Source organism: Ammodytes marinus (genome assembly GCF_949987685.1).
Source record: "Ammodytes marinus genome assembly, chromosome: 16".
NCBI lineage: Eukaryota > Metazoa > Chordata > Actinopteri > Uranoscopiformes > Ammodytidae > Ammodytes > Ammodytes marinus.
The window spans coordinates 8,266,116-8,290,879 of NC_137220.1; the positions used below are offsets into that span (position 1 = coordinate 8,266,116).

The 24,764-nt window shown below is 40.8% G+C and overlaps 1 protein-coding gene across 1 annotated transcript in view; it reads right to left on the bottom strand.

The window, feature by feature from the left end:
- igf2bp1 (insulin-like growth factor 2 mRNA binding protein 1) overlaps positions 1 to 23,360 on the bottom strand; it is a gene marked incomplete at both ends in the record, with an annotated part of 40,156 nt that extends 16,796 nt beyond the window's left edge. The window contains 2 exons of the mRNA XM_080044327.1: positions 21,999 to 22,059; positions 23,186 to 23,360. Coding sequence (XP_079900453.1) covers positions 21,999 to 22,059; positions 23,186 to 23,360 — 236 coding nt within the window. The remainder of the gene's footprint in view (positions 1 to 21,998; positions 22,060 to 23,185) is intronic.
- Between the last annotated feature and the right edge of the window lie 1,404 nt (positions 23,361 to 24,764).

A 24,764-nucleotide genomic window follows, 5' to 3' on the forward strand; every position in this document is an offset into this window, starting at 1 on the left:
GATTTCATTTGCTGCAGGTAAAGTCCATGCCTTACTAGTCTGCTGATTATCAATTGGAAATAAGCCAATTAAACTTCGATTAATCCTTCTAATTCACAGCTTCTGAATTTGAGGGATTTAAAAAAAATCTTTATAAATAATTCAGGTAACACTTTACAATAAGGGTACATTAATTACCTGTAAGTAATGCTATCAATGGTTAAATAATGCGTAGTAAATGCTTATGCATTAAGTAAATGTTAATGCTTAGTTATTTACTGTAAGTTAATGCTTCATTAACTAATGCTTAGGTAAACATAAACTAAGCATAACAGTTAATGCTTAGCTTTTGTTTATTAAGCATTTACTAAGCATGTATTAATAGTGAGGTAATGCTTAGGAAATGCTTATTAAGCCTTAATCAAGAATTACCTAACAGTTAATTAATGTACCCTTATTGTAAAGTGTTACCATAATTAATTTTCATTTATTGTAAGCAATAGGTGCAGAAGTATAATTACTCTACTTAACTCACATTCTTTAAATCTTTCAGATTTCTTGATTGATTATTGAAAGTCAGCTGTCAACAATTAAACATTAGCCCCTTAGCAGCAAAACTCACAGTCATTTCTTCACAGAAATGCTTCTGTATAACCAAAAAATAATCTTATTTCTAAGAAGGTGTGGTTCCTGGAACTGAAGTGAGGAGGCCCGGCCTCCGCGCTGCGCTCTTACAAAACAAAATGGGGGAGAAGGAGGAAGACGGGAGGGAAGGGGGGTTTCCTGCGTTGTGTGTGTGTGTGTGTGTGTGTGCGTGCGTGCGTGCGTGCGTGCGTGCGTGACGTCAGCCTCGACTTTGTTTTGAATTGGCAAGGAACAGGGCGGGACCAAAGGCAGCCTATAGGAAGGCTGCAAGGTAAGGGGCCCGTCTCTACCACACACACACACAGACCTCCCTTCCTTGGATTTCATCCCCTTGTTTGCTTTCTTTGGACAGCAGAGGGCCGACTGACTCACTGTGTTCCTCTCCACTCTGTTCTTTTCTGTCTTCAGCACCACTTCCTACTGATGAAATGAATACTGACACAGAGACGTATTGTTCTGTTTATTTACCTCAACAGGCTGAACAAAAAATGTTAAGGCTCATCAATACATCCATCTAAATACTACGACTACCTCTGCTGGCATTAGTGACACGAATAACAAACTAATATAGTTTAAAATAATAAAGTGGAAGGACAAACCTTTATTTGTACTGACATTTAATGTATATTGTGTGATCATATCTGTATTACACACAGCAGTCCCTTACAAATCTTACAGGGAACTACAAATTCTGTTTAAAATGTGCAATATGTAACTTTGGGTGTGTCAGAAAAGTAAACATTTTCTACGGTATATTCTCATAAGTGAATTCTCAAACGTTCCTCGCAGGAAAATAAGATCTCTGGAACATTGTTTAAGGTTAGAAAGCATTGTTGTTTACAGCAGCAGGGCCCACAGTTTAGTTAAACATATTCTAGTGTTATGTCTGGTTCCAGGTGCCTCAAAATACTTTAGTTGTGATTTATGATTATAGAATTATTCAATATACCTATGGCAAAACCCCTTTTTTTGGAAAAACAGACATAGAGCGTTGTAAAAGGTTGTTCACCAGAAATGATATCCAGGACCTTCCACGATCACAACCTGGGTGGACAACCTGGTCAACTAGCTGCTGGAAAGCTACAGGGGGCCGACATAGAGCAAATCAGAACCACTGTTTAAGTGAATGGGGGTGGGCTAATAGGGAATTTTTTAAACTTATAGATATCATTATGAAACCTTGCAAGTTGATTACTGACATTAAAACAACAACTTTTTGTATTACAGTATCTTCCAAAAAGTTTGAATAAATATGAAAAATCATCAATATCTTACTAATGATGCGTACATTTGCATATCTGCAAAGCCCCAAAATCTAGATGTTGGACAAAAGCAGAGTCAATTTGTTTTTAAATTTTGAAAACAAAACAAGTATCCAACTGCCTGAAGCTTTTCCTAATCACAATTCAAATTTGATCAATAACCCATAGAAAATGAATTTTTTACACTGTTTTTTCCAAGGGAATGTCTAGCCGTTTCCTAAAATACCAGCTGGAGACTCCAAAAGGACACTTTTGGTCCATAGCACATGAATTGTAACTGTGTAAAAAAATTATTTTCTATGGGTTATTGATCAAAATTTGAACTGTGATTAGGAAAGGCTTCAGGCAGTTGGACACTTGTTTTGTTTTCAAAATTTAAAAACAAATTGACTTTGTTTTCTTCCAACATCTAGATTTTGGGGTTTTGCAGATATGCAAATTTAGGCATCATTAGTAAGATATTGATGATTTTTCATATTTATTTAAACATTTAAAAAAATACTGTAATACAAAAAGTTGTTGTTTTAATGTCAGTAATCAACTGGCAAAGTTTCATAATGATATCTATAAGTTCAAAAAATTCCCCATTAGCCCATCCCCATTCACCCCCATTCACTTAAACAGTGGTTCTGATTTGCTATGTCGGCCCGCTGTAGCTTTCCAGCAGCTTGTTGACAAGGTTGTCCACCCAGGTTGTGACCGTGGAAGGTCCTAGATGTCATTTTTGGTGAACAACCTTTTACAACGCTCCATGTCCATAAAATCCCTTTGTCCCCTGGGTAATACTAAGAATTAAAAGGTAGAGAAAATATGTTTAGTAAACCAGCTGCAGGCTCTGCAAACTAAACAAATCCCCGTCCTCTGAAACTGCATTGGTCAGCTTTAAGAAAAAAGGGTTAAACTAAAACTAATAAATATCAACTCAAGGTCTGCTTTGAAGCTTTTTATATAGTTTGTAAGCGTTTAAAAAAAACAGTTTAATAATGTCGAACTATATTTGCTTTGCTCTCCATTAGGTTTTTGCCTTTTATTATACCATGTCAAGAAACCTGTTTAATATCAGATTCATGGCTTCTTTTCCTTTTAGTAGAGATTTATTCTGAAATGTATTCTGTTATTTGTGTCAATAGGGCTGTGTCTTACCTACATAGTTGTGCAATTTTCACTTTTATTTGAAAATGTTTTCATATTATATTATATATTTTAAACATCTGTGCAGCATTATAGATCCCCACCAGTCATGTTTGTAGACAAAAACAAAAGTCTCGGCTTTGTCATAAGTCTGATTTGTTTTTCTCAGTAAAAACTTTTTTTAATTAAATTAAGAATTTTTTTTGGACTGTTTGTTTTACAAATGACGTAAAATGTATGCAATGAACAGCCATGTCAATGCATTAAGAACCTGATTCACATTTCAAGTTTGGCCTTTTCTTATCCCATTTTAGGAACAAAAAACCTGATTTTGCATTCAATTGTAAGATAATGTTGCCTGTTTACAGTGGGCACAGGCAAACAAACATGGTGGCTTAACACATAGTGGTGTACTGAAGCTAGATGGAAAAGCGCCAGAATAAATGTTTTTAAAAAATTTAGAAAAAATTCAGATAAAGTAAGTGAACCCATTTACACTGTAACCAACTTCATAAACAGTAACTTTCCAATAACAAGTAGAATTTGGGACCACCATTTGGTGGTCACAAAGAAGCATTGCATTACATACAAATATTAATACAAATCTCATCTTTCAATTCAGGCAAGAACAAAAGACGAGACAGATTGAGATTCTAATTGTCAATGACATTTGAAAACCTGCGACAGGGAAAGCTATTTTCAGCAGCAAGTGGGTCTGAGACTAAACTGGGCCATTATATGGACTGGTGCTCTGAACAGAGGAGAATAACACACACAGGCTTTATTATCCAATCAATACTGCTCCTATATGGACACTGGACAGGATGGGCTCAATAAACATGATGTTGGTCTGTCCAGCGGGGACTTTCATTCAATGGCCTTATTAATATACATGTGTGGGAGCTTTGAATCATTTTGCTGGAGTTGGTGTGTTTGCTACTTTCCCTCCCAAAATATTCAACCATGATCGACTAAGAAACGAGAACACGCTATTCGCTATTCATATTTGACTTAAGTTTTACCATTTAAACATCTTGTCAATGATTATATTCCTTTGTGATTTTCTATTCTTTTCTGTACGTATGGAATCTATTGCATGATGTCCGTCCTGGGAGAGGGATCCCTTCCTCTGTCACTCTCCGTTCCTCCTGAGATTTCTCTATCATTATTTTTTTCTCAGTCGAACTGCTTTATACAAATAAAACTGATTTCAACATCACATCTTCTCTACAAGTTCCCACCCAACATCACAATGTACAAGTACTGCGACAGCTCCTTCCACACACACACACACACACGGCTCCGCACCACGTGAGCCAGTGCAGTGGCTGTGATATGGCACACCCCCGGCTGATCACGCCCCCTCACAGAGGCTCTACTGTCTATGGGGGAGGGGCACCTCTTCTCCTGCCCGGTCTCATACATGTCTGCATGTATGCAGCACATGCCTGTGTGTCAGACATGTGACCAGCAGGCACGGCCTCCATTTTAACTCTTTCACCAGAGAGAGGGGAACCATGGGAGGGAAGCAAAAACCAACAGTAATACTTTGTGACTCACCATTAAAGAAATGGTGGAAAAACTAGAGCTGCTCAATCTACCATCAAATCAATTATTAGCTAAATTCAGCAATAAGCTACGTTAGAATACGTGCACACTCTTGGACTAAAGGCTATTGCAAAGCTGAGTCGGTTTATTTTGTCCAAAATTGTTGCACATTAAAAGATAAAAATACAAGCTCACGTTCTCAATCAAGTTTACCTCATCCGTCACACACATTTTTTTTCCGGATCAGGTATAATATTCTTCATTTTCTTGCATCCTAGGTGTGTGTGTGTGTGTGTGTGTGTGTGTGTGTGTGTGTGTGTGTGTGTGTGTGTGTGTGTGTGTGTGTGTTGCTGCCCTAAACTGCCAGCCGTTGCTCAGGATCAATTGCTGGTCTTCTTATTACAGTTTTTTAACAGTTGAATGCTATGACCAAAGCATCACAACCTCTAACTTTTGTAACCATTCAAAAGCACCAACACAATTTCAGCAACACACTTTTTGCATAACACTACACACTGTTTTTTTTTTTTCAATGGACACATTGTTAAAAAAGGAAATTTCCTGCAACGATTGGGAAAACACAACTATTAAAAATACAAAACACAACTAAAATAAAATATAGCACACACACAAAGACATAAAATAAAATAATACCAATCAGTCTAAGCCTTAGCACTACAAATAGACCCCAGGTGAATATGTTCCCAGTTGCTAGTCAAAGGATGACATTGCATGTGATGTGGATAAGGCAATCTGGACAGAGGCAGAGGTGGTATTGTTTATCATTTTTCCTTCATTTTACTGTAATTTTTGTTTTTAAGTTTCTCGAAAGATTGAATTGATTTTTGACTATAATCCTGAATGCAGTGTATGTGTGTTTTTGCAAAAACCTGAAATGGCAAAATAACTTTTCTATTTCTGTTTTCATGTATAGATGAACTGTACTAAATCAATACTTCAAAAAAGTCTGTTGTCAAAAACCTTAAAAAAATTCTAAAAACAGCTGTTTTAGGTTTTTTTCAAGAGTTTCATTTTGCCATAAGTGAGCCGTTTATCTACAAGTGTTGCGTCTTATAGGGCCTGTATGTTAAGTCTTGACACAGTGAGCCACATTCTGCAACATGTGTGTGTGTAAGCATTCAGCAAAAACTGTAACATTGTAACATCCAGTGTTTCTAGCAAGGTGTCAAACTGCTCCACACACATCCTATAATAGACTTTAAACCCTTGGGATAATCCCACATCTCCCAATCTCCTTGATCAGCTAGTAAAATTCTCCTTGCTCTGTATTCCATCTCAGGATTGGAACGACCCAATATTTCCTTTTTATTTGGACTTTTCTCCACAAGTGAAAGGTCCGCAAAATCATCCTCACTACTTATAGACTTATGTGTTTTATTTGGTTTGGCTAAAATTTCACAATGAACAGAATAAATATGCAACTGACTCAGTGTGCAGGATCCTGTGCGTAATGAATGTTATCGGATACGGATACAAAACACAACAAGAAAAATATGGACTGAGTGTGAAAGAGCCAAACACATGTTTGGCTGCTGCATGCTACACAGTGGTTTAGCATTCAGCTAAAATGCTAAGCAATATGTTATAGTAGAACACTTGGACAAGGGGCATTAAGTCCAATAATTCAGTGAGTCATGTATGGTATATACAGAAGCCACCATACCAGACCAAGTAAGGATGTAGCTGCATGTAAAACAAAGATAGCAGCGCTATCTAAACAGCCAAACCCACAGGATTCTACCTCTGCCCTAACACACACATTTGGAAAGCTTGAACACAAAGCCTTTGTTACAGACTGGGGGTTGGAGAGAAATGAGCATTCAGGAGGCGCAGAGGCCGTCTAACCAAAGACACCATTGAGTTGCATGATGGGAATTGTAGGATCACAGGTTTTTAGGAGGCTCGGCCCACACTATTTTTGTGATTAATTAATAGTGGACCATATGGAGGGTTTTTCCCTCATTAGGTTTCGAGACAAAAAAGGGGGAAACTAAATAGATGTGGACAACTAAATATTGAGCTATGCTAATCCTGGAGTGTGATTCATACAAAGCACTGTTTCATGCCAAATGTCATCCAGACAGAACGGGCGGGGACTTGACAAACTTGCATTCTTCAATAAAAATAATAAAGAAATAGATGTCTTTTTGTGTTGCAGGAACACCCAATTATCATCATCATCATCATCATCTACCAGGCTTCAAGGACATGACTTGACAGTGTACGCAGGTAGAGCAGGGAGGGTCCACTTCTCTACAGAGGAATATAGCCTACTGTTTATAGAACACACACACACACACACACTGTTAAAACAAACTCTTCTGCCTTAGGCCTACAGACTCAAACACATCGCTGGTTAGCACCGTTTGTTTTTAGACAAACCCATTCTTTCTGCCTAAAAAAAAGGAAAAAAAGCTGAATTCTTCGGCATGAAGAGCAACCCTCACACTGGGTTTACTACAAGTTTCCCAAACGTTGTGTTAAAAGGCAGCTTGCTCAGGGCGCTCCCACAGTGCAGAGGGTAGAGTGTGTACCATAGAGGCTCAGTCCTCGTCACAGCTGACACAGATTCCTTTTCTGCGTGTCGTCTCCCTTTCTCTCTCACCATTTCATCTATGTAAAATTCTTAACTGTCCAATTAAAGGTAAAACACATACTTCAAATATCTTAGAAAAACGATTTAAAAAAAAGGCAGCTTCAAATTCAGTACAATATAAAGTCAATGCTGAACCAAAGGTCTGTGTTTCTCTGAAAGGCGTTCACAGCACAAACTAGAATGTATAATGTCATCAGTATACTGGGACAAAGTGACGAACTGACCAAAACTAGAGAGATCAAGAGCACAAGAGGGAAAAGAAACAAAGCCATACAGACTGCAAAAACAAGGGTGTGGTTAATATGAGGGGTGGAAGTAACAAAAACCTAGTGATACAATTGGTGGTGACAAAAAATTGCATGTGAATTGATCAATTGAGTGGTAAAAGTGGATCTAAAATGAATGTATGAATGTACAGATACATTATCAAGTGATCAATTAATGAATTTTAAGTTGATCCGATTAAAATTTGTTGTGAAGTGATGAATTTAAGGCCATGTTTGTCATTGCCAGTCAACATTTATCATTTAAGGACAGTAACTACTGGGGTGAATTATTCAACTCCATTGACAGTTATCGTTCACAGTTGAACGCCCTGTCATAGAATATACTACAATCAACAGGGAGGAACACTTCATGCCACTGCCAGTTGTAAATAAATGCAAGTAAGTACAAGGGGAAAATGTAATATTTGAACTCCTAAATATAATATATAAGGGTTAGGGTTAGTAAATAAATGGGAGAAAAAGTCAGTTGTGTTATGTTATTTGAAGGAGTAGTGAGAGATTCCCCTTAAAGCTGGGATTGATTTATGTGAAACCAATTTTGGTTTATAAGACACATAATTAATTAATCATTCTAAATGTTGGGGCAAGGAGGAAGGCATTTCTTCCACTATTTTTCTGTTTAATAAATACACTTCATAATTCATCCCATAACAACACCCCTGTCTTCAATGGTCCTGCTCAAGTATTATACAGTTAACGACTTTTCAATATAATTTAAAAGATGAAGCCCTACTGTCAAGTTGTTTTAGACTGTCAAAACAGTCTGTAGCCAATTAAGTGCTGTTCATTTCACTGTGTCTAGTAAGCAAAATTAAAAAAAGGAAAGGGGGCTTAACTCAAGGTGTGGACATTTTGGCGCAGTTTTTTTTCTAACATTAACTAATGTGTGCTGCTCTGAGGCTCATGTACCTTCCATCTTCTACAACCTGTTTCCAGCAGTCACAGCATGCAGCCCAAAGGAACAACCCTATACTGTTTGCTTTGCTTGACCGCTGCCTTTACTATCAACCATCAACATTCGCTCTGTCTGCAGTTTGAAATGGAAACTGACTGATAGTAAATGGGTTCTTTCTTTCTGCCGACACCTCCGTACTCATTGTCTCAGCCCTACCCTGTCTCCTAGAGATTACCAGGATGCACAGTAACTCTTTACATTCAGTGCACTGAGACCTCACCATATCGTAAGGCCACAGTGACCTTTGAGCTCCAAATCAAAAGGTCAGTTCACCCTTCGAGTCCCAAGTATAACTTTGGGCAAAATTATTTGACACAAATTCCCTCGATGCATTCATGGAATATTGTGCTGACAATATTCTGTATGGATACTGTGTCCATACAGTATGTAACTAAACAATTATACCAAATCTTACATTTAAAGTTTTTTGGGCAACATGACAATGGATGATGACCAAAGCAGGGGGTTCTCTCCCTCCTATGTCATGTTCATGCACAAATCCTCTTTTCTAACATACACATGCATTTGCACAAGGGGCCCCATCACACGCACACACACACCCAGGCCCCAACAAGACCCTCCCCCACTCTCTCTTTCCCTATTCACTTCTTGGTCTTTTCTTCTTCCCCCTTACTGCTCATATATGTGGCAGTGTGGCATGTACCCAAGACCCGTACGTACGCGTGTGTGTGTGTGTGTGTGTGTGTGTGTGTGTGTGTGTGTGTGTGTGTACAATTTATTTTTACTGAGCAGGATACGGAAGGAATTGGGGAGAAAAAAGCAAGAGCAAAAACACAGAGGCAGAGGAAAAGATGGAGAGAGAGGGGAGAGAGAGAGAGAGAGAGAGAGAGAGAGAGAGAGAGAGGGAGAGAGAGAGGACAGATGGCTTGATCCAGGGAGAAGAAACAATCAGAAAGCTGTGGAGGTGGAGGGGGAGGAGGCTCTTCTTAAAGAGACAGGCCTCCCTTCCCCCTTCACCTACATAAGTCCTCCACTCCTCTCCTCCATCAGCACTCCTTCACTTTCTTCTAATTTCTCTCAACATGTTTCCAGCGTCAGTTTTTTTCCATTGGCTGAGGGAGACTGGCCTGTCACCACAGTCGACCTGCCTTCAACCTTCTTATACCCCGTTTAAATCCGGGTCAATTGGCCCCGCAGTACACACAAGTCCCGGATCATCAGGCTAATTTCCGATTTATCACACCATGTATTTAGTAACAATAGCCAATTTATCTATTAAATAATAATTGCAGCAGAGGTTGATATAACTGATCCTACATCGCCCACAATGCAACTTGGCGGTTCAGGGTCCGTCAAACTGTCTGTCATCACTATGACATCAGTGTTATCCCTAAAGGTATAGTCAGCGATCTGGATAACCTTGTTGACAAAATCACTTTGTTCTCCAGAACTCCACCTTTAACATTATCAAACTGTAAGAAAGAAAATCCACAATCACTGTTCTGAGCAGAAAAGCATTCTGAAGTGTAGTTTGGCAGAAGAAGTTAAAAGTGGAGTCAGTGATTCTGGAGAATGCTTGTTGTCTCTTTTTGTCAAAATCAGTAAATATGTCCTCACTATCTGCCACCTGTATGTAATATGTGTGCAGCACTGAAAAATATCCAGAGTTAATACAGAGCCTAGGCTCCTTAAATGGGCATGTTGCTAGCTACGGTGGGCCACTTTGTTTACATCACAGTTTACAGCGTGTACTATTCACAACAAATAAAAATATGAAAATACTTCAACAACAAAATGTACTGAAAGTGCCTGCAAGAGAGGCACTCATTATGTTTCAAAGGTTGACACTATTGCACCATAATAAGTTTGAATGCTGGAATAGCTGTTCAACTTCTTCCACTTCTTTTTAATCTTCCGTACATCTTTTGGCTGTCGGTAACTCCTTCAGATACTTTAGCCATTCAACTGAACGTACCGCTCTTGCAGTATATTGTGATTGTTTTGGATGTATCAGAGTTTCAGGTTTCATGCTTTTTTCAACCTCTAAGATTTTACAATGGTATCAGATGTGGTGGAATGTTCAGAGCAGGTGAAAAATTAAGCCAAAACTTACTTTTAAACTGCCTTACACTCACACAAATTAAACCGGGCGTACATGGATAATTTTGACAACAAAACGTAGGAAATCTTGTGCCGGTTGCATACATATGGAGGGTCCTACAAATTGGGAGCTGTGACTCACCTCTCTGAGGCCTCCAACAGGTCACAAGTCCCCATAAGAACAATGTATACATGAACACGGTCTCACTAAAGCTTTTCCTTTGCGTTTCTGAACACTTCTGCATTCAGACGACAGTGTTATTAGTACACTACACACACACACACACACGGATCAGAAAAAGAAGGAGCTATTTTTAGGAAGGAGCTGCATTTAAATTGTAATCGAAGATCAAATATTTTTCCTTTTGAAATATCCTTTTCTGAAACGCAAATTGAATGACCAAAATATACAAAGACCGTCAGTGGACTGTGTATATTTTCGTCATTCGGTTATTGATATTCGTTTTAGAATACAAAAATGTTGAAATTGAAATACAAGGGGCGCCCTTAGCTCAGTTGGTAGGGCGTCCCCCCCATGGGCCTTGGCCAGCAGCGGACCCGGGTTCGATTCCAGCCCGTGGTCGTTCTCTGCATGTCACTCCCCTCTCTTTCCCATTTCAACTCTGTCTCTACACTATCAATAAAGCATAGAAATGCCAAAAAAAATATCTTAAAGAAAAAAAAAATTAAATACAATGTGTTTTACTTCAGGGTCAAAAGAGGGGATGAACTCAAGTTAAAAATGGGTTGATTTTCATTTCTATTTTAAAAAAAAGAAAACGCAAAAAAAGGGCCCCTTTTTTCCATTTTCTGTGACAAGAAGATGCTATTTACAAAGTAAGAGCAGAAGTGTCAGTTGCCTCCGATTTTATTTTGTATTTTTTATGCGTGCATTTCCTGTCTAGGATAGGTGCTGTCCTCTCTTTCATAGGCTAGTCTATGAATGAATGTTTTTAGTTTAAATGTTTAGTTTTTATTTTCATACCACACAAGTGGCCCATCCCACACAAGACACCGACATAAAACAACACAAAGAGTGTAGTACACAATCACAATACACTATATATGTAATAAAATACAATACATCTAGCGCAGGATAAAGTCAGCAATCATACCTGTTTCCCTTTCAAATAGCCAAGCTAACATATCTGTGTCCTGCATATAATGAACTTTTACATCGACTTTCTTGAATAACCTTGGTCGCAAATCGAGAAAAAAACAGTACAAAATACAATGAATTTCATTTTCAATTTCATTGAGCTCAAAAGAGTTATACAGTCTATTCTCCAGCCACCGGCCTGATTCAATGTGTAGAGGGAGTGTTCCTGAGCACAGAGACCTCTTTTTCATTAACAGGGTTATACTGAATTCAGCTTCCTGTACCAAAGTCATGTTTCATTGACAGAATGTATGTAGTTTAGGCATACTCCAGTCCTCACTTCAGAAACACAACTCACTCTTCTTAAAAGGACACCAGTTCTTTAGCCATTTTAAGATCCATACCCTCTCAATTAACTCATCCTCATATAGTCTGGGCAATTCATCCAAACCGCAGTCAGACCCTGTAATCGACTTAAACTTGCAAATGCCTATTATTTTGATGTGGGCCCTGTCCAATACCCTCTTTTTTTACTCTTAAACAGCAGTGATTTATTGAAATTCTTTTTATGACATGTATATTTAAAATATTCGTTTACTAATAGATTCACAAGTTATTTTCTACTTTGCAAATGGCAATATTTAAAATAATTTATTTGATTTGCACGGAATGCAAGTTATTTATTCTCTACTGTTTTGGATAACTTGATTTATACTTCAAAACTGAAGTAAACTTCATTGAATAAAAAGGCCCAGCCTTAATAGTTGAGCATATTTACAGTATGACCTTGTCAGTGAACTATGAGGGTAAAAACAAACAATCGTTAAAGCTCCCATATTATACACTTTTCGGTACTATTATACACCATATTATATGGTCTTAGTGGTCCCTAATACGTTTTTCTTTAATTGTTTGCTGAAAAAAACTTTCAGAAAATGTATTGTACTATGCTGATGTTCAGCTAATATCACAATGGCCTATTTTTTTAAAAAGAGCTGCAGCTCCCCTCGTAAATATACAATATTTGAGCTCCCCCCGCCCCCTGTCCGGAAGCGAAGCCAGATACGCCTTGCCCTCTCTGTCTGTCAGGGCCGTGGACCAATAAGAAATAGGGGTGTGGGCTGCACAGTGGAAGCTTCTGGCTTTCCAGTTTTTGAGGTCAGAAACGAGGAGAATTCTGACTGGAGTATATTGGAGGGGAGGGGTGGGGATTTCAGAAAGGGGGAGAGAGAGAAAAGGAGAGATTGTTATTTTTTTAAATATTTTGGCAGTCTCTAGGCACACCGTGGACCCATGGATATGTTAGAACACATTTAAAAAGTGCATTAGCATAATATGTGACCTTTAAATAGTCGTAATCGAGTTAAAATGTTCAATTAATGGTGATATTGATTTGAGGTCAAATGGCCCAGCCCTGTAGAGCATGCAGCTCACTTGCCCATGCTCCATTCTTATGCATGTCCCATTCAAACACTCTGTTGACCACTCTGTCAGAATCAACCATCAACATAATACCATCTGTCTATGACCCTGTTTCCACCTGGGATTAACATCTGATTTTTTGAAACTGGTTACAAGTGGACAGCTCTCAGTCCGTGTGTTCACACTTGTATTTTCAAATGTGACTTCTTTGTCTACTTGTGATCCGATTCCATTTACCCGCGCTGTATTTAAATCAACACACACATAATTTCCGTTTACATTGCTGTTTTTAACCGGTGGGGTTCAAACAACTAAACATCCACAGTTTTAATCGCATTTGCTATTAGAATGCATTACATGCGAAGATAATTACCAGTCTAGGTTGACGAGATAGGCTACTGTCTCATTTAGACAAGGAGGAGCGATGCACAACACTGCTTAGAAGGCTCTACATTAACACTTGCCAAATGCTGGTAAATATCATCTATAGTATATAAAAGTAAAAACTCTTAGGCAAGTAAGTTATTACGCCACTTTGGCTGGTGAAAGATGTGTGTTTGCCGGGCGGCTTTTCTACCATCTGATACACTCTTGTCACCAGGCTACACGGCTTTATATGCAGTTAAGTTACTTTACGTGCAAACTGAATATTGCCTGTGCGCCTTCACATTAAAAGCCTGTTACTAGCCAAACGCGAGTTGACTTTTATTTTTAAGCAGATAAGAACAGGAAGTCGTTGCCTTGCAGCTCTCCAGTCAACAGCAGCGATTTCCGTGTTTTCAGATTTACGCAGTGAAATGAAAACAGAGGACAGAAAGCTTGTCATTTGCAATACTGGCGGATGCAACTAACATTCACGAGGCTTCTATAAAAGCTGCATGAACACCAGTGATGCATTTTCAACGTATTTCCGCTCAGGCAGGTGGCGGCAGTTGAGTAAGAGGTCCCTAATGTGGACAAGAGTCACTTTGCTGTTTCCACTATCAAATGAATGCGGACACATCGGACACAAGCGACGTAAACCACCTCCGAATATGGTTTTTGTGATCCGATCTCAATGCGTCTTGAGAGTGTTTTCACCTGTAGTTAGAGCTGTATTCACGTGATCCGATCACAAAAACCACATGTTAAAGACAAATGGAAACGGGGTCTCAGTGTCCTCATAGCAACCACAACTCTCCTTTCTCTTTCTCTCTCTCTCTCTCTCGTCCCATGCTAATCATGGAGGTATTAGAAGATGCACTCTTACTTAAATGGAAAGTTTTCCCTCTCCTACATGCAGGCCTCATAACCGCTCTTACTTGGTAAATGGGAAATTATTTTTTGTTTGTGAATTCAAATTTAGTTTTTAAGAAAATGAAAATCAATCCGTTTTAAAGTTTAGTTTTGTCCCTTCTCGACCCCCATACATTAAAAAAACACTTTGTATTACAATTTAAATGTTTAAGTTTATTTTAAAGGAAATTCAAATAACCACTCTTTTCTGGTTTTTAAGAACCTTTACTGAAAAGAACATCCATTTAGGCAAAAACGTTTTTTTTTTGTTTTTAGAAAATCAAAAATAAGTCTATCCCTTTTTGAACCCGATGAAGAAAAACACCTCGTATACCAATTAGAATTTTTGTATTTTAAAAGAAAAATGTAAATCACTCGGTTTTTGTTTCCTTGATATCCTTTTGTAAAATGGAATGACCAAAAGACACCGATACACGGACCCAATCAGAGCGGCCTTCAGTAACCTTTTCAAACTTTCATCTTATTCTTAATCTTTATCCGTTATTTTAAACAATTCATTCGTTGACCACAGACACAGAGTGCAGAGCAGCCACAGGTCTAATCACATTACAGTTGTGCCTTGGCCCAAAACACTTAGTCCAGACCAGGACGCACTTAAAGAAATGCAGTTCAGCTCAAGTCAAATTTAAAACACATGCATCTGTGTTTCAGCCGCTCTCCCTGGATCCTGCTTCTGTCTGTTCCTCTACAGCCAGCCAAAGAAAAACGCTGCAGAAAAGATGGCAGCACGCCAGGGACAAATGAACATACTGTACTGAGAGAGAGAGAGAGAGAGAGAGAGAGAGAGAGAGAGAGAGAGAGAGAGAGAGAGAGAGAGAGAGAGAGAGAGAGAGAGAGAGAGAGAGAGAGAGAGAGAGAGAGAGAGGAGGATAGTCAGAGCATGCGTGTGGGCCAGCCAGAGGGCCGACCTATGGGCTGAGAGGGACCGCCCCCCTCTGCTGCTGCTGACACACCATTGGTCGCACCCCTCTGGCATCCCTCCGCCCACCAGCCAGCCAGAGGAGAGCACAAGACAAACCACGGCTCACTACTTCTCACACACACACAAACGCGCGTGTGCACACACACACACACACACACATACACATACTACACACACAATATATATCTGGAGTGGATTTAAAATTGAAACGCACTTTATGTAACATAAGGAGCACGGTTGCAAAAATGAGACAAAATGCAAAGGGGGAAAAAGGAGACACTGGGGTTTGTCTGAGGGGACAGACACTGGAAATGAGAATTAGAGACAAGAGACTAAAAATCTGGTTTCTAAAAGACGAAGATTTCATCCAGATGCGGTGTGCACAGCTGGTGGTGTGAGAGAGTCAGCCTGCACTACAGAGGCGTGTGCAGTCACATGTATGTTCAAACACTGTGAGAGCAGCATGCAGGGAGGGACATGGCAGCTATAGGGACCATTTGTATAATTTTCAATCCCAGCAATCCAGTATGCATGAAGTTAAAGCTGGTCTGAAGTGTCTATAGGACTAAAATCTGATTTGCTCTCTGTTGTTTAGAAAGCAGTCCCTCCCTAGATGTCTGCTTCATTGTTCCGTGTCTCAAGGGCTCATGGAGGTGGCCACAACACCTGAACAACCTGTGGAAAAAAAAGTTGCATCCTTCACTCAACTGAAAACCACCAATATGGAAAATTGCTTGATAATTAATGGGACATAGGACATGAAAATAATTTGTCTCTATACTTTTCTATTTCTACTTTTCTCATGAGACACAGAGAACTATTGTGGGCCTCTAACAACCTAACGATGTATTGCTATGGTGATTCTGTATTGTTTACAAGGAAATTAATAAAATGGATGAAACAAAATAATTGTTGCTTTTATTTTAAAGCATATATGCCTATATTTTTCATGCAATTAGCTTTAAAATGCTCTTACATATATTAAATTCCCCCTAGTGTTAGATTACCTCCATAACGTAAATGTATTGATTAATTTCGATTTAAACAATGCATTTCAGGAGCCACGTAACATCCGGATGTAAATTCCGTTGCGGAGAACGGCTTGCTGTCCACTGTTCGACTGATACCATGAGAATGCAGCATAACCGTCACACTTTTTTTTTTTCTAGAGAGAAAACAAGATTTAGCAAACTGAATTCATTAATAAATAACGCCCAAAATGTCTAGAAATGGTCATTTGCTGTGTAAGTTTCATATACAGGAGCAACACTCCAAGTACAAACTAAATTTGTCTGTCCTCTAGAGCTCTTTCATCAAACAGGCTCATTGTAAAAAAGAACAATAGAATCCAGTGGTGTATACTTACAAGCTATACTTGATCAAAAGTACAGTACGTGAGTGAAGTAAAGACATCATAGGTAAAAATGACTCTGGTAAAAGTTAGTCACCCATGAGAAAATCACTTGAGTATAAATCTTAAAGTAGCTTACATTAAATGTACTTGAGTATTAAAAGTGACGTATGTGTCATGTGTTAAGATGTACTTAAGTGTCACAAGTAAAAGTACAAAGAAACTTATTCAATTTAAACTTTAATTAATTGAAATCACTATTATTTGACTTGACTATGAATGGTACTTCTCCTTCCTTCCTTCCTGCCCCCTCTCTTCCTCTCTCTCTCCCTCCCTCCCTCCTTATCCCCTTGCTCAACCACTTTCATCCCTCTCATCTCACTCCCTCGCTAGGCCTTCTCCTCCATCCTGTACCCTTTCTCTCATCCACCCCTCTTTCCTTTCGTCCAGTATTTCTGAACACTTACACTACGGAAGCTGAAGAGTTCACTCGATAACATTAACAAAGCAAAAAATATCTCAAATTCCAATCAGCAGAGAAACATGAACCAACTGAAAGCATCTCAACAGACAAACTGAGTCATAGCATAGCAATCAGCAGTCCACACAGATGGCCCATAGATAAACTTCTCGCTGTGCAATGGGATCAATAACTACAGCACAAGATTGGTAGCAGAAGAAAATGCAGGAAAACGGTCAACACACACACACACACACACGCAAGATGAGCAGGGGCTTTGGTTCTGGCTCTGTGATTGAAAATTCTAACTTTGAATTTACTTTTATTTGAGCACACAGTTTGGAAATTATATCAAGAATAGGTTAAACTGGAGGAAAAAAATAGCACTTGTCAACTTGGAGTTATGGTCACAAATTTGCCATATTAATTGTGAAAAAGATTTAGGGGGAGTAATCAAACAAACATTAACGCTACAAACACAATCTAATCGAAGGGGACTCTAAAGATAACTCTGATCATTAAAAATAAATCAGTTAAGAATTTTAATTGAAATTAATTTGATGTGAAACACTTTCGTTTTTAAGAGATTCATTTTATAGGTGTTATTTTCTGAACGTATGGTGTGTTGCAGTTACAATAAAAAGAGTATGATTGTTTGGGCACAAACAACTCTAGCCCACCCACTAAAACACATCAAATACAAAGGATTTTTTTTTATGTGCTATGTCCCTGCAACCAAATGTTATTTTGCAGACTAGATGAGAGCTTCATTTCTCATTCAAATAAAACACATCCTTCTATTGGGACAGTGTGCAGACGGCCTATCTTTCCCCTCCTGTCTTTTCCATTCTTAACAAGAAGAAAGTTTTTTCGGCGGGTGTTGGTTCTGTTGTCGCTTTGCTTTACACTCACTCTATACATTCTTTTCTCCACGGAGGAGGAGGGCTCTCCCTCTGACCATCCCCCACCACCTCATGCACGCGCGCACGCACACACACACACACACACACACACACACAAGCCCCTCTCCTGCCCCCTTCCCAGCTCATCCCTCCCCCACTCTTGCTGACCTCAACCTGACACACTTTTGGTCAACTTCCTCATACACTTTACCACCGTCTCCGAAATGTAAAAAAAAACCTTCCAACTCCATCTTACAGCAGTCACTTTAGATACACACTAGTGTTAGGGTGGTATTACGGTAATACTGTATCCCTGGGTAATTACATTTAGCAATGGGATTCCTTTAATTATGGTCAGGATTAAATGTGCTGTGCGCATGTTTCTAATAAATGTCGTAAAGGTGGTGTAGGGTTTCCAGAGAAGGCTTCTTTATATTTCTAATACTAACGCTCAGAGCGAGTGCTCCAACTGTCCAGACCGTCCGCTCAGAGCTGGGACTAAGCCAGCCCCAAGCCACTGCGTTTACGTAGCCGGTTACAGAGCATAGGCTGTGTTTAAACACTATACTTTTTTCAGCGCGCACACACTACTGACAGGTATGCCTTTAATAAGACTGTGTGACCGTGTGTCTTGATGCTATAGAAAAGCTTTACTATTGTAACAGGCGTATCCTCCCCCTCCCGGTGGCAGAAAGGGAAATGATGATAGGTGTGACGTAGTTCAGCAGGTAAAAGATGAGAGACACTGGAGTGTGATGTTTTTGTTGTTAGTTGCGTATAGAGTGCCTCATGCACCCAGTTAAAGTGTACCGTCAGGTTAATATAAAGCTACTGTGCATTCACACCACCACAACGTTTCACCACTTCAAAATGTAGTGCTAAAGGCACTACATTTTGCAGCTATGACCCAAAACAAGGGCCAACTACGGTTTGGGGCCAAGAGCCTGATGGCAGAACTCCTGTAAATGATGGAGGCCTAATTTGTCAAATAAAGAGCCTGACCCTCTGTTTAGACGCTCTCAAACCATAGACTGTATAGAAAAGAGGCTCATACTAGCCATGCGTCATGTGATAGCCTCTTCTCACAAGGGAGAAATAGAGAAAAAGACAGGGCCACAAACCAGTGGTTCTGCTCAAAAATTGCAACTGCTGCTTCAGGCTGAATAGCATCTTAAATATAAGAACGGAACTTATAATACTTTACAAGTATGCAGTGATTTTGTTCGTTTACTGCCTTTGCTCACATAGATTGAGTTACATTGTGATGTGTTCAAGCGATATTGGTTAAAATGAATATTTGGTGAATGTAACGGCATTGTGGTTGGTTCAATGTAATCTTGTAAAACGTAGTGTTACGCAAAAAACTAAAACAATTAATTCAGTTGAAGCAGAAATAGGTTTTAACCAACGTGGACCAGGGAATAATTTGGGGAAAGGTATCAAAAACAGGGTACCGGCTATCACACACAAACAGCGTACATGTCCACAATATGGTCTGGTTATGGGTGGATTCACTTCAACACAAACAATTATAGAACAGGAAGAAAGAATTGAACCCCAGTAGCCTCCTGCTCCATCCCCCCTCAAGTAAAAAGGGTTGGTTCCATTTGACGACCCACCCCTCCCACAGCGCACACACACCCACACTATGGTTCCATGTCAGAGAAAACTGCATCAGGGCAACATAAAGGCATTCAAGTCTCAGAATAACATTAAAGGTTTGTTTTAAACATATATAGGCAATAGTTTGACAGCAGCCACCACACAGACACCTGCTGGCTCCTGCATAAGGAAGCTGTCCACATTCAGATTGGATTGAAATGGAACAGGAGCTTCTTGTGTGAATGTGTTACTACTGCTTATTAAACCTATAGGCCTGGATATCACCAAAAACGCAAATTTTGCCGTTTTAATACATTAATAAATATCCTACCGGTGTTGGTCAACCACTGGGATATTTGAACATTTTACACATCCCAAAAATCACAGAATGCACGTTTGTAATTGACTCAAACGTCACTGAGGTGCAGGCTCAGCAGATGTCTTGACATTCCTATTTAAGCGCAAAAACGTCCTTTGGATAATTTTGGCTCTCGCTATCTTATGAGCGGCCATTTTAGATACATTTGGGCTTACAAAAAACGGCTTTCAGTGATATGAATACACTCCTTCAGTGAGTTTAGTATATACAATAGTGGACAAATACAACAGGTCAGCTGTGGCCCTGCAGGGAGACCCGGAACTACACCGGGTGAGGGGGTGGCGAGCGCCCACACACACAGCAGCCCGCACAATTCTCTTGCTTGAGTCAGAGTTTCGCCATTTTGCCCTCACTGTGACGTGGAGCGCAGCCACGGAGGGCCCCAGCTCGCCCCTCACTAATCACTCGTTCTCGTTGTGGCTCTTTGAGGTTATCTAGAGAGGAAGAGGAGGAGTGGGGCCCATGGTGGGGCCGGTGTGCGGGGCCCGGTGTGCACAAACATGGCGCCTAAAAAAGAATGGACCGACCCATGAGATGACAGGGCCTGCTAAATTGCTTTATACCTTTCGCTTGGCGAACGAGCCGTGTAGTTTGCACATGATTCAGCTCCGTTGGCTCTCTGACGTCATGTGAGGTCGCCGCAGAAAGAGCATAGTGCTGCTGTGCTTGCGCCACGGCCATGTTGCGACGTTCCTGCACTGGCGCAGAGGGGGGTGTCCCAAAAACACCTCTCGCGTTCAACTATGGGGCAACCTTCACGCCAAACCCGGCACAAACATTTTCCACTGAGTTTCACATTGTTAAAAAAACCAAGAGTAAACGTGTGGGAGTGAAAAGGACAGCCACTGGCCGTTTGGTCATGGGATACACACACAAGGCACACGTGTGGCCAAATGGCGGAGCATGGAGACAGGCCGCCTCGTATCTGTGCCAAAGGTTACAGGAATGGACGATGGTGGTTTAAAGACGAATTCCATGTGCCAAAGGTTACAGGAATGGACGATGGTGGTTTAAAGACGAATTCCATAAACGTGTTTAAAGCCGGCCAGGGTTGGCAATCTGAGGGCCCAGGGTATCGTGTGGACCAAAATATTTTTCAAATGTGACACCTCTCTTTAATTTGAATTGAACAGTTGTCTACAAAACTATAAATCGAAATATTTATAATAGCATAATCCATAAAACCTCGAAATACAAAGATAGGTTATTACAAGAAATAAATGTGTAGGCTATGTGTGTGACTATGTAATACTCATTTTAAGTGTATTGTTAACGACTGATTAATCACAAGAATTTTAACATTGGAATTTTTTTATCAAGACAAAAAATAATAATAATTAATCAGTAATAATCAGCCTGCATTTTATGTAAAACCTTTGTAACGAATAGTAAAAAAGAAATGTAAATAGTCATTTGTAGCTGCATTTGAATATAATTCACACTCAAACAATTATGCCAAACTTGACATGACTGAAAAGAATGTTATACGCTATGAATTCAAAACTGACAGTTGAAAAAGTAGGCAAAGCAAGAAACAAAGGGCATGACCCACACACACTTGGGCACCTAATGCCCCCCCCCCCCCAATAAAAATAAATAAATAAAAATAAAATAAATAAAATAATGATAATAGCCTCATCATGAGTGGTTTATTATGCTGTGCTTTAGGACGAGCTCACAGCCTAATGGTGGTGACTTTGAAAAGAATATCACCTCCACGTTCTCACTGGCTTCACTAAGACAACAGCAGAGTTTTCAAATGAAAAGGAAGCAAAGCAAAGCAGTAGGCCCGTACAGCACAGCACGGCGGGTGGCTAGCTGAAGCTGTCACAGCTCAGTTTCACAGCAATGGCCGACTAGTAGAGGCTCCATTCGGTCACACCAACACTCTAAAAGCCCCGGCCAAACAGTCCACTGCGCTCAACACAACCTCAGTGTTTCAGAGCACCACCAAACCAAACCAACCAGTCACAACGTCGCATTCAGTTTTGACTCCATGAAAGAATGAATGCCTGGACACGGTGATGCAACACATGGAGGGGTGTAGTGGAGGGGGTACAGGCTCAACACTGGTTAGTACCTTTGCTTCTTGGGGACGGAGTGCTCCACTTCAATACGTTTCCCTTGAAGTTCCACTTTACCTGGAAAATATTTGAGAAAATAACGAATTCAGAAAACATGGTGGCTACAGGCTTACTGTTTACTAGCTGTTAGAGGCCTGGGAGATGTCGTGGGAGTATGCAGCGTCCAGTGTAGTCCTAAATAGCTGAAGTGGAAGACCCCATAAAGCTTTTTTTAATAAAATGTTTTACTCGCATATCATAATTGAAAGCCCAAGCCTTTTGATAAGGCGAGAGGGGGACAGGTTCGACGGGACTAACGCCTCTTTTATCCGGTCTAAGCCTAAAACACGACTATAACTAGTGGCCCAAGTGATTTGACACGACGCTTCGGTCCCATAATGAGCTACACAAACCGTTAGAAGCAGCCTAGTCAATCACATGAATAATGTTTAGTTTCTCTCAGACTGACGGTGTGTTTTAAAGCCTACATGCTGAATGTATTGCTACTTCTAAAGGGCGTTCTCAGCACCTTCATGAGGCTTCTCGTAGAAAAAGCTTGGCCAGCATGGCGACCTTGCCTCCTCACGTTTTCATATGGAGGAAATCAGGAGAAATAAGCTGCAAACGGGCTGGTTCAAAGATAATGGCACGTCATACTGCTCATTGATCATTTTGGTTTCTGCGTGAGGCCTGTTTTGGTAAGACATTTATCTATCTTTATCAAAGCAGATTGCCGGCTTAAAGGGGGAGGGGAGCCAGCCAGGCTATCAAAGACCTCTGCCCAGTGTGTAGGCTAAGGCATCAACACGTCACTCATATGCATTATTAGCCTGATACACATGCACGAACCACCGTCATCACGGGGATTTAAATTAGTATATTAATGTGTTGTTGTAGACCTGTTGTGAAGCGGTGCTTTAGCCTAACCACGCACGGGCTCAGGCGTAAGGTATAGCTTTACATTTACACTAGCTTCGTGTGTCCCTCCCCCCTACAAAAGTTGAATGAGTCCCCTGGGTGCAGGCAGCTCCCCGCTAGCATCAATAGAATAATGTGTGTGTGAGTGTGTTTTGCTCCAGCATGTTGGTGCAGAAGCCTCGTAGTGAACAGTGACATTGGGCATGCGTCTCCCCCTCTGCACTCTTCCAATGAATGAACCTAACGGTGGAAGGCTCTGTAGCGGCCAGGAGTCACTGGAACTCACCAGAAAAGGTCTCGATAGCCTTAATGGCCCACTGATCGTCCGGGCAATCCACAAACGCATAGCCGGTTTTCATGAGAAACTGTCCTGAGTATGGGATCTTGTGTTCGTCAAATGTTTTCCCCAACTCTTCGGCAGTCACGCTCTCGCCTAGATTCCCAATGTACAGCTTGTGCATGGTGGCAATTGTTTTTATCCAAGTCCAAATACGAGAATTAAAAAAACGCCCGGTATAACTAAAATTCAAGCCAGGGGAAAAATAGAAAAAGTTTCTCTCCTGATTTTGCCAATAGCGCAACAAGATATTGTCACACTTGACACTCTGTCGGAAAGTGAAAAATCACGCTCGAGGGCACGAATACAAAGAGCGAAACAAATATTAATTATCTGTAGCAAACGGAAAATAAAAAAATGTGATTACAAAAGTGTAAAAACAGATGGTGTCGTTGCATTCAGCTGTAAATCCAGTCGGATGTGTGGAAGGGGGAAGAGCTCCGTTGCCTTGCAGCTGACGGATACAGCGGCTCTGTGTCTCTCGCACTGTGCAGCAGCGGCTCGGGACTCAGGGGCTTTGGTGATGGCTCTGGTGGACGAGGGGAAAAACTATGGCGGGATCAGATCGGCAGAAATGTTTTCCTCTGTCTCCTCCTCTCTCACTCTAGTTTCCAGCGATCCGCCTGCTGCCGGCGGAGGGGTGTCCACGCCCCCTTTTTTGTTTGCAAAGACGAAACCACGTGGTGTGTTTGGAGTAGGTTAGAGAGAGGAGGAATGGGAGGGGGCGTCCCCCTCTCATCCTAGAGTATTCACCAGATGCGCGCTTGTGTATGCTCTGTGCGCGTGCATACAGGCAAGCTGAAAGCCCTTATTCCGTATTGTACATGGCGCGGTTTGTGTGCGGGGGCTTATGCAACACGGCGTAGGCTACTGCGCTGCTGATCACTGGCAAATATTAGGCATACGCCTTACATTGAATATGGACCTCATTAAACAGCCTGTTATGTAAGCTTAAAGCGACCAACATATCGGACTGTTTCGGGGGTTCACACTTCAGTCAACCTCTCCTGACTGGAGTAGGACTAACTGACGACCTTTATTCAACCAGCTTGACCGCCTGTATTCTATATCATAGCTGCCCGCCTCTCTCCTGTTCCCTCTAGTCTGGATGAATATGATTAAATGAGCTGAAGGCCCCGTGAACCTCGAGCAGGGGAAAGGTCCCAGGCTTCAGCCTGCGGGGCCGCCACTACTGTAAACTGCCTCTGCTCACTTCGATACATTGTTGCCTACAGAGCACCATTAGTGCAACAGCACTATGGCGATACAGTGTAACAATGGCAGCCCAGGCTGTTCCGGCATGGCTGGCGTAGCTCTTAAAGAAATTGTCCCACTCCTCTGCTTGAAACACACTGGTGATGGTTATAGTTGATGAGCCAGGGCATGGCTCCATAGGCGATACGTGGCATGTTTGAACTCCAGCATTGTGCTTTACCGTAGGCCTACTGCGAGGGGCGCAGAGGAAGTGACAGTATGGCGCAGTCACACGCCCCTCTGCAGAGTGCACGCTCCTCGGCATGGTCGCAGT